The sequence below is a fragment of the Tachysurus vachellii genome, chromosome 5, assembly GCF_030014155.1.
Source record: "Tachysurus vachellii isolate PV-2020 chromosome 5, HZAU_Pvac_v1, whole genome shotgun sequence".
In the NCBI taxonomy this organism is placed as follows: Eukaryota; Metazoa; Chordata; class Actinopteri; order Siluriformes; family Bagridae; genus Tachysurus; species Tachysurus vachellii.
The window spans coordinates 10,507,501-10,518,781 of record NC_083464.1 but is presented as its reverse complement, the minus strand read 5'-3'; the positions used below and the strand labels follow the sequence as shown (position 1 = coordinate 10,518,781).

At 38.2% G+C, this 11,281-nt stretch overlaps 1 protein-coding gene across 7 annotated transcripts in view; it reads right to left on the bottom strand.

Moving 5' to 3' along the window:
• Positions 1 to 1,350: 1,350 nt before the first annotated feature.
• LOC132845590 (microtubule-associated protein 4) overlaps positions 1,351 to 11,281 on the bottom strand; it is a 61,033-nt gene continuing 51,102 nt past the window's right edge. For 5 of the 7 annotated variants that reach the window (XM_060869674.1, XM_060869673.1, XM_060869676.1 and 2 more), the window contains 5 exons: positions 10,715 to 10,807; positions 10,004 to 10,085; positions 9,792 to 9,904; positions 4,183 to 4,336; positions 1,351 to 3,555 (listed from right to left, as the gene is read on the bottom strand). In XM_060869674.1, coding sequence (XP_060725657.1) covers positions 3,548 to 3,555; positions 4,183 to 4,336; positions 9,792 to 9,904; positions 10,004 to 10,085; positions 10,715 to 10,807 — 450 coding nt within the window. In that variant the 3' untranslated portion in view covers positions 1,351 to 3,547. The remainder of the gene's footprint in view (positions 3,556 to 4,182; positions 4,337 to 9,791; positions 9,905 to 10,003; positions 10,086 to 10,714; positions 10,808 to 11,281) is intronic. The other 2 variants (XM_060869675.1, XM_060869677.1) reach the window with 2 other exon arrangements.

The window sequence follows — 11,281 nt, the reverse complement described above, 5'->3', positions numbered from 1 at the left end:
TCCATATAAAAGGTTTTGAAGGTTTTATCCATATGATAATGATTTATACAGAAATTTTCTCACATTGAAACTTTATTCACAAATGTGTTTATTTATATACCGACTCAAGTGCATCAAGGTCTTTTAGACAATAATGAAAATCATGAACAGCTTCAACTATATTCATGACTAATCCTCTACACTTTTTTAGATTCTCTGATCCTTTCCTTGGCTTACACCGAGATATTCTTAAATGCACCGAACCTAAAAGAACAATGCAGTCAATCTTAAGTGTCAAGAAAAACACACTTCATGATGCATTTGCAATATTTTTAAACACATTATTTCATTTAATGTTTAATTATCACATCACTAGTTAACAATTGACAACAATTAGCACTTCTTTCAAACCAGAAAAAAAAAAAAAGAATTTCAATATGAATGAGGGAGGGGGTAAGAAAACCTGGAAAATACATTGTATGCACATGACAATGCTACAATACACATCCCAATTGATCTTCATGCTCTTAGTATGTTTTATGTTAGTATAATATTTTAGCTGAAGCATTGTTTTGGGGCAAACTTACACTTTCATATGGGTAACTTCAATAAAATATGATTTGCACAAGATTGTGGTTGTATGCTGAAGCCTCAATATAACGAACAAAGGAAGTAGGCTTCAGGTTTGTGGCTCTGTGAGAAGTACTCATGTGTGCCAAGGTGGTACATCCAAATTCAGCCAATTTTAATCTCTGATCTCACTGCCTTTTTAGGGCAGCTAAATTAATTACATTCTCAGATTTTTTTTAACAGTCTATGAACATCATACCTGCACATATGACAGTGTGCATTTCATATTTTAAGACTAGAACATAATGGGATAGGTACTATGTGAAACTCATCGGCCTCCATAACAACAGTTTGGAAACGTCTGCTGTTTGCAGGAGTAAGCAACTACCCACAGCCACAACCAGCATACCGAAGCAATGGCAATAAGTGAGAAACACAAATACAGAACATTCTTTCAGGTCAACCCTTTTCTCAGAAAAAGGCAGTTAAATAATAATAATAATAATAATAATAATAATAATAATAATAATAATAATAATAATAATAATAATAATAATGAATAAAGATAATGACAAGCGCACCTCTCAACAACACACCGCAGTTTTACTTAACATTCTTTTAAAACATGATTAATGTTTCTTTTTATCTGCAACTATTTCTTCCAGCGCCAATATTGAGTGTATAAATATATATGTACATATAGTGGTGTGCTAACAATAAACAATAGCTGTTAAATGAAAAAATCGAGTACACTGCATGTCTCACACACAAAGAAAAAAGACTGCATACAGGGGAAGCGAGTTTAAATTGACCACAACATTTTATTTACCTAGCTGAAGGTTACAAAATAAAGTCAATGAAACCCATACTCAGAGCATTTAAAAGCTGCACATCATAGTTCAAATACAAATATCTACAAACCTCTCTGTTTTCAAAATCACTATTACATAAATAATAACATTTATTGCCCATTAACCAAAATAATCACCCCTCCACCGTCCGATTTTCTCATCAGCGGCACTTTAATCTATCAATAATTACTGAGATGAAGCTCAGTGTGGATTTGAATGATTTATTGTAATTCAAAAATTGTGCTTAAAACCTCCAAGAGTATGAAGGTAATTAGTGCCAATAAAAGGGTATTTAACTAGTATTTGAATTTATTTGACTGTAGTGTTTTGAGCTCATTTCACCACTTAAATATAAGGCAAAAAATGCACTGCATTTAAACACCATGATTTTTTTGCAAAATTATTTTCTTTCTCCGCTATAAGGAACCAAAAAAAACATTGTGACGTAAGGTTTTCTAAGTGGGACACATGATTATGACCACATTCAAAAAGCTATTCAGAGGTGACTAAGTTTAAATGCTACAGGAGAAATAAACTATAACATAATTGCTGCCTCCAACGTGCTTTCAGAACGTACATGGGACTGTCAAATAATTCTTAAGTACTCTTTAGTAAAAAGTATACTGGCAAGCTTTGCTTTTACACACCAAACCCACCTGTAGTGGAATTGGAACTACGCATAAGGACATTTTCAAGTCAACCAAATCCCATTAAAGGCAATAACTGATTTTGCCAAACATAAAGCTTTGTGTCTGACATTCTAAGTGCCTGTGTATCTTTGCAAAAGTAGTTACTGATTCAGGATCTCGCCTTAAATTTAGGTCAAGCAGCACAAATACACTACTTTTTTCCCCCCTTTCCATCTCAAACTTATGTTTAGGCACAGCACCAGGTCAATCTGTGGTACATAATCAATAACTTCATTTCAATTGCACTTAATTCACACTTCATATAACATCCGATAAATGCATGCCCTTTCCTTCCTTCCTCACATTCACTGTTCTATTAACTCTACCGGCCTCATCATCAGCTGAGAGTGAATACTTTCTGAGACGTGTGTATATCTGTGTTTGAGTCTTTAAGCGGTACCTTATGTGTATATTTGTTTCAAGACGTAGTTAATGTCCTATAGGCAAAGACTGCTGTATTGCTTTACTAAAAGAAAAGAAATGACACAATCAAACATCTGAGTATACAGGAAATTAAAAATCAAACATACGTACAGCTCATAGCCACAGTATTTACTCAAAAACATCACAAAACACAATTTTAGAGCAGTTTAGTTTAAACCTACAGCTGAGACTGACTACATATGTTAAATGTGAGTTTCCACATAAGCAAGTGGATTATGAGACTTGAAGATACTGAAGCAGGGTAGTCGATGCTTATTAGGATCACATGACAGCCCCGCATGCTGACATAGAGGCGCAATACAACACTATGGACCAACGTTTCTAAAGGGAGTTGTTTAAAGACAAAAATGTAGGCCATGTATCCAGATAACTACATTATGGGAAATCAGATCAATTCTAAGACTGCAGCAATGAAAAAGACCAAACTTTCCAGAAAAAAAAAAAAAATCAATCAGGAGAGAGCCTACGAGTGAGGATGTTGAATAGATGGAGTATGAATACAAGGTAAACAGCTAAGAAAGGGCCGGGGAACAGATTCCACCTAATTCATTTTCACCTACTAATCACCAGACTGAATACTCTGATTGAAACAGTGTAACCATGGAGTGAGGTTATGAGAGTTAAAAGATGTGTGGTGGAAGTCACGTGAGGAGAGTGTTGAGAGAGACAGCATCACCCTCTTGGTCTTGAGAGGCTGAGAGGAGGGCAGGGGTAGTGGAGGAGCGAGGCAAGCAGGCTGTTACCAACGAGTCGTTGAACGAGACACTATTGCGGAGCGGATGGAGGTGGGCAGGGCTGTCACCCATGACGGGCCAGGTGATGATGTCAGCGCCGTGGTCCGTGCGAGAACGGGCTTTTTCGCGGAAGTTGAGCTTGAAAGATTCAATCTGCAACAAGGAGGATTGCAAGAAAAACAGAAAGGCAGTTCGATACAGGAGGAGAGGAAGGTGGGAAGAAAAGGTGGACAGGAGGTGTTTTGGAAATGAAATAATAAGGTGATAGCAAAAAGCAGAATTAGATGCCTGAAAAATAAGAAATCAAAAATGATTTTGTGGTCAATAACAGCACAATTATGAAGTATACCAAAGTATTTTCACCCAATGAAAATGGATGAGAGTTTTAAAATTTTGTCTAGTTTGAGTACTTATAAGGATCAGCTAAATGCTGGATACAGGACACAAACCAGGCATTTCAACATAAACTGCAAAGCCACAATTTAAAAAAAAAAGTATACAAGAGAAAGTTGTTATTTTGGAAATATAAAGACAACTATGAATAAATAAACTGAATTATAAACTTTATCCCAGAGTAAACAAACCAAGAGCAGCAGAGAGGCAAACACCCTACAATGGATGTACAATAAAAAGAACCTTTTAAACAAGACTGAGTATGGGGATCCCTTAGGCTACTATAAATAACTGTGAATAATAGCCTAAAATATGATTAGCATTGAGCACGGCAACAAACTCAGTTTCACTAGTATAAAGTCAGCAGTGAATTCGTCTCTAATCCAAAAAACATTTAAGTCAGGCTTAAAGGCACCTGAGTGGAGGTTCTAATGGTATTTAAGCCTGACATACAACAGCTGCTTCTGAGGGAGAGGGCTGGAGCAGGCCTTGTGACTACAGCGGGATGACACACAAACTTACTTGTTTCAGGGATGAGAGAATCCAGGCCCTGGGGGTCCCGGAGTGCCTCGCCCCCACATGCAGTGCCCTCCTTTAGCCCATTCTCCTGGGCTGGGCCGGCTGAGCCACTAGCGGTAGCCCCACTGCCCTCAACTGTCTCCTGTTGCCCCTCAGCCTAGAAACACACAGCAGCATGTCAATAGGACAGATGGAGATGGTGTGGAGATGGACTTCTGATCCCGTCTGAGAAAGACTAAAGGTGTGTTCAGGAATCTGGAATGGTACATGGATTTGAAGCATACTACAAAACAATAATGACAAAAAACTTTGCCCATAACAATATACTATGATGGGGAAAAACAATAATACCAAAATATTAAAAACAAAATATTTACAATGCAAAGTCTTTGAAAGACTGCAAGCTATTAAAATGGATACTACGAATATAACATACACTGTGTCACAAAATAATAAAGAGACAAGGCCCATGCACATGCAGCCAACCAATTCTGAAAATAATGAAATGCTTGGATTCATTTGCTTTATTTGTATAACTGTGGGGAATTATACGATTCACTAAAAAACTTTCATTAACACTAACAATGCATTATATATTATAAAATAATCCAGAATAAAAGTCTTGCGCTATAATGTGTAACAGTGTTTTATAGTAGGGCAGCTACTTATTATCAAAATACACTATCCTCGGCATCCTCTACTCTCGCACCAATTACCTTCATGTCCAGTCGTATGCAAAAGTTTAGGAACCCCTGACAATTACCATGCATAAATATTTGGATCAGCAATTTCATCTTGATCGATCAAATAACTGAAGGACACAGTAATTTTCCATAGTGAAATGAGGTTTATTGGATTAACAGAAAATGTGCAATATGCATCAAAACTAAATTAGACAGGTGCATAAATTTGGGCACCCTTGCCATTTTGTTGATTTCAATATCTGTAACTACTTAGCACTGATTAATTGGAACACACAATTGGTTTGGTGAGCTCATTAAGCCTTGAACTTCTTAGACAGGTGCATCCAATCATGAGAAAAGGTATTTAAGGTGGCCAATTGCAAGTTGTTGTTCGCTTTGACTCTCCTCTGAAGAGTAGCAACATGGAGGCCTCAAAACAACTCTCAAATGACCTGAAAACAAAGATTGTTCAAGATTATGGTTTAGGGGAAGGCTACAAAAAGTTATCGTGGAGATATAAGCTGTCCACTGTGAGGAACATAGTGAGGAAATGGAAGACCACAGGCACAGTTCTTGTTAAGGCCAGAAGTGGCAGGCCACGTAAAATATTGGAGAGGCAAAGGCGAAGGATGGTGAGAACGGTCAAAAACAGCCCACAGACCACTTCCAAAGACCTATAACATCAACTTGCTGCAGATGGTGTCACTGGGCATCGTTCAACAATTCAGCGCACTTTGCACAAGGTGAAGCTGTACGGGAGATTGATGCGAAAGAAACCTTTTCTGCACACACGCCACAAACGGAGTCACTTGAGGTATGCAAATGCACATTTGGACAAGCCAGCTTCATTTTGGAATAAGGTTCTGTGGACTGATGGAAAAAGATTGAGTTATTTGGTCATAACAAGGGGCGTTATGCATGGCGGCAAAAGAACACCGCATTCTAAGAAAAACACTTGCTACCCACAGTAAAATTTGGTGGAGGTTCCATCATGCTGTGGGGCTGTGTGGCCAGTGCCGGTACTGGGATTATGGTTAAAGTTTAGGGTCGCATGGATTCCACTCAATATCAGCAGATTCTTGAGAATAATGTTGAGGAATCAGTCACAAAGTTGAAGTTACGCCGGGGCTGGATATTTCAACAAGACAACGACCCAAAACACTGCTCAAAATCTACTCGGGCATTTATGCAGAGGAACAAGTACAATGTTCTGGAATGGCCATCCCAATCCCCAGACCTGAACATCATTGAACATCTGTGGGGTGATTTGAAGCGAGCTGTCCATGCTCGGCAACCATCAAACCTAACTGTACTGGAGATGTTTTGTAAGGAGGAATGGTCCAAAATACATTCATCCAGAATCCAGACACTCATTACAGGCTATAGGAAGCGTCTAGAGGCTGTGTTATTTCTGCTAAAGTAGGCTCTACTAAATATTGATGTGATTTTTGTTGGGGTGCCCAAATTTATGCACCTGTCTAATTTAGTTCTGATGCATATTGCGCATTTTCTGTTAATCCAATAAACCTCATTTCACTACTGAAATATTACTGTGCCCTTATTACAGCTATTTGTTAGATCAAAATGAAATGAAAAAATGAAAATGCTGGTCCAAACACCCAAATATTTATAAATAAAAATTATGGAAATTGTCAGGGGTTGTTAAACTTTTGCATACTACTATATCTCCTCTTTGGCCTTTCTCTTGACCTCTTACCTGGCAGTTCCATCTCCAACATCCTTCAACCAATATAACCATCTCCCTCCTCTGTACATGTCCAAAACATCTCAATTTATCCTTTTGGATCTTGTCCCCAAAACAGACAACCTGAGCTGTCCCTCTGATGTGCTCGTTCCTAATCCTGTCCGTCCTTGTCACTCCGAAAGAGAACCTAATCATCCTCATCCCTGCAACCTCCATCTCTGCCTCATGTCTTTTCCTCACTACTACACTCTCTAACCCATACTGCACAGCTGCTCTCACTACCGTCTTGTGCAACTTTCCTTTGATTCTTGCTGACACTGTTCTGTCACAGACTCCAACCTGCCTGCACTCACCTCTTCTCCACACTCCCTGTCACAGTGGACGGTTGACCCCAAATGAAGTCCTGCTCCCTTTTGGACCTCAGCCCCCTGTAACCTCACTGATCTACTTCCCTCCATCTCATTCATACACATGTATTCTGTCTTACAATGACTGCCTTTCATTCCTCTTCTTTCCAAAGCAGACCTCAACCTTTCCGGGTGTTCCTTCACCTGCTCTCTACTCTCACTACAGATCACAATGTCATCCACAAACATCATTGTCCATGGCGATTCCTGTCTGAATTCACCTGTCAACCTGTCCAAACAAGAAGGGACTCAAAGCAGATGCTTGATGTAGCTCCACCTCCACATTGAACTCCTCTGACCGTCTGGCCTACAGCACATCTCACAACTGTCATACTCGTCTCAAACATATCGTGAACTACTCTGACATACTTATCTGCAACTCCTGACATTCTCATACAGTAACATAGCTCCTCTCTCGACACCCTGCCTCATAATGACCATGTCTGTACTTCTCGATTAACAATACGTGTATATACAGTACTCTACATAATTAAAAAGTACTAGTTCACACGGTCTATGATAGTACCGCTGTAATGGTTTACAAACTATGCATGTTTTTTTTTGTCCCACTAAATGTATTGTATATTATGCAAATGATTTCATGGTGATGAAGATGTATAAATGATGAGTACAACCATGGAGATTTTCATGCAGACATGGGTGACCATAGGCTGAGGGGTAAGGTGACATCACGAACCAATAAGTAAGCTTGTTGGTTGGAGGCTTTTATTAACCCGCCTTTGTTACGTAAATCCTTGATATGGCAATTCAGTACTTTAATAGCTTGCTTTTACGTTTGCTTGCACAGGTCAGGGATTTCCCTGCTCCATCACACCCGATTCAATTAATTTAGGCCTTTATCATCAGCCCATGTGTTGAGTCAGGTGTGTTGAAGCAAGCAAGCACAAAGCTGACCACATCATATTAACTACATGAGAGCATTTGAAAAGAAGTATACTTCATGACACCCTTACCTTCTACAAACAAAAAATACTTGTATTGGTTTTAATTTGTTTCTCAGCTTCTCTGAACCAGACTCTAGGAAAATGCCCATGTCAATCTCTGGGATGTAAAATCCCTTTAGGTTTAAAAGGTAGTGAGAATGAAAGTTTAATCTATTGTTTTAAATTATTAAACCGACATTTTGACCATAATTCACTTACAATTATAATTGAGCAACGATGTAGGAAAACATAAAACCAAATTTAAAAAGAAGGAAATGTTAAAGAATAAATGATATATAATGCACTGTGACTAATATCTTAAAATACAGTATAAGACTGAATATTAGCACTTGCATTTTGCACATATTTCTGAGACTACTACTAATAATACTATAACAATAACAACAATAATAATAACAACAATAAATTAAACACTCAAATTTATATATATCCTCATATAAATTTATACATTTCTACTCAAATCACCTTGTAACTTTAATCTTGCAAAAATAGTTAATCTGTTCCAGGCCTCTTTGTGGATCAAGCCTTGTCAAGGTGTAGCACTTGTGTAGTTCAATGAACCTCAGAGCTACATCACAAGGAGCATTAGGCTCCCATTAGGACCAAGTTTGGTTAACAAATCTGAGGGGAGTGGTCAGAAAATGAGAATAGGCCAATGTCTCTCAAAAAAAAGGTACTTTGTCCAGATCAAAGAAAATGACCAAGGAAAAACTTACAAACCTAGCAAACCTAGAAGTGTTGTCTGCAGATGAGTGTCTGGTGACCAGGCACCTACAAAACCCAGTCAGGCTCACCACATGCAAAATTTGGCATTGAATTTCTGGCCGGTGCCTGTTTAGAAGCAACGTACATGTATATTACAGTATGTTTGAGACAAACCAGACCCTAGAAAAAGAAATTAGCTTTGGAAATAAGGAACGCCATTTTGCTGGTGGAAAAATAGCCTGAATTAATGTTATTAAATCTCAGGTACCAAACTTGATCAGGGTTTGGTCTCACTTACTCCAGAGTTCCCCCAGGAAACCTCAAATGTGCGTGGCAATATTCACCATTCCCAGACCAAGGATCTTGCAGTGAACAAGAGAGTTGCACTGTCATGCTTATGCACCAAACAGAGTATTTAGCCTTCTTGGAGCAGGTGCTAACCTTAACATGTGCTGGTGGACACCATTGGAAAGAGAATGAAGTAAAGCTGAAGGAGGCCTTCCATAAAATATTCACAGTGGGCTCTCTAAAAATAACTATTAAGCATTAATGAAAGTATCAACATGGGAGGAGTTTGGAGAAGTAATTGGGGGAAAAAAACATTTTTAAAGGTGGCCCCTAAGATGTTTTAGTAAATTGTTTAGTAAGGAGTAGAGATCCTGATCCTCTAAATCAAGAGTAGTCAAATGAAGTGCTTTGAGCAATTTTGAGACTATAAAATCAGTCCAAGAAGCTGCTAGAGAAATTATATCTCTCAGTTGGTGAGATGTGCCACCTAGATGAGCTGGAATATCGGGCTGGGCTGACCTTTTCTGCCTGTTGCCATTTTGATCCCCATCAGGAAGAGTAGAATAAAAATAAATGAAGTAACTAATCTGACCCCTGTGTTGCACCTCTCTGTAACTGATTAAGTGATTTCATGCGGCGCTAATATTTTAATGCCCAGTCAATTCCAAGCAGAACTTTTAAACTTTCATCTCATTGCCCTCGGCACAGATGCAAGATGGTGTAATATAGGTTTATAGAAGACAGTCAATCATTATTGTGTATATCAAATTATGCTGCTTAATAATTATTGCTTAACTGCTAATTAAGGGAATGAGTAAAAAACACTAATCACACTAATTTCTCTCGTACACAAACTTACCTTAATATTCCCCCCTCCTGGTGTATGGCTGACATTGTCCATGGAGCCCACCTTAGACTGTGCTTTGTCTTTGAAGTTCACTTTATGAGACTCAATCTTTATATCTCCACCTCCTACGAGAAACATTACCATCCATGATAACTCAGAATTGCTATTAACTTTTGACTCCAACCCAGAAGCTTAGTAACATTAAATCAGTTCCAAAACCTTACCTGGCTTATGCTTGATGTTGACCCTTGAACCACACTTTGAAGTCACTTTACTCAAATCCACCTTCTTATTGAGAATCTGGATCTGTAAACACACCAAACTAAGTCCTATATTTGGAGCATAGACATGGTTTACTGTTCTGTAATAGTAATAAAGATACCATCAGCCTTTTGTTGCCTTGTTTACAAAGTGCAAATTTGACATGCAGTGCGATTAAATCAACACAGGCTGGCATGCCACTCTCTACAAAGTACAAAGGATAAGACATACTAAGAAAAGTAATCATAATTACTACTAATTATTAGAAAAATATGTCTGTATCTCTTTATCCACCGATAAGTTCAACGTCAGTCGCTATTAGAAGCAGTAAATCTCAAAGAGCTAGAGGAAAAGAAAGCTGCAGAAAAAAAACTCGGCGAAGTATAAAAGAAAGGGAAAAGTTTTTTTGCCCCATGATTACCAAAAAATTATTTAAGACAAAGTAAGTAACCTTGAGCAGGAAATAAAATTCAACTTCTGCTGTTACTGAGAACTGGCTTAAAGGTAGCAGTTAAGCAAAAACTCTTTTAAGCATGTGCATGAGGGGGAAGTCTGGGAACAAGATCACAAAAATGATTACATGTGTATCCTCATGAGACTTGGCGATGTTCTAACTGGAAGAGTAGCACTGTTTTGTTGAATTCAGCTTCACCACATGCAGAGACAGTACTTACATTCCCACCACCAGGGACATGCTTGATATTGTCCTTGGAACCCAAGCGAGATGTTACATGGCTGTAGTCCACCTTTTTGGAGACTATCTGAACCTACAACACAGCATGGCGGGCAAAGGGCAGAAGGGCATAAGGGGTAACCAGGTAAGAGGAAGACAGAAAAAGAGGGAAAGATGAAGCATCTACAAGCTTAAAAGATTCAGTGCGAAGTGCTACATAAGTTGATGAACATATTCATCGGGCTAGAAACTAAAGTTAACTAGAGTGTACATGCCATGCTGTGTTTAAAGTAGCACCACCAGTAAGGAACATGATGGAATATATACAGTTACCCTTTTATTTTTATAGTTACCATGAATAATTGTACTAATTGTTTGGCAATGTCAATATGACTTAAATTATGATGCACAGTGAAGCAATTCACCTTAAACAGACAAACATCATATGAAATGATATATATGAGCAGATGTGGACAAAGTCAAAAGCATTTAGTCTATTTATGTTATGACGCACACAAAAAAAAGACTCTAAAAAAAGAGTTTTTTAATTCCAGCTAAATCTCTGCTT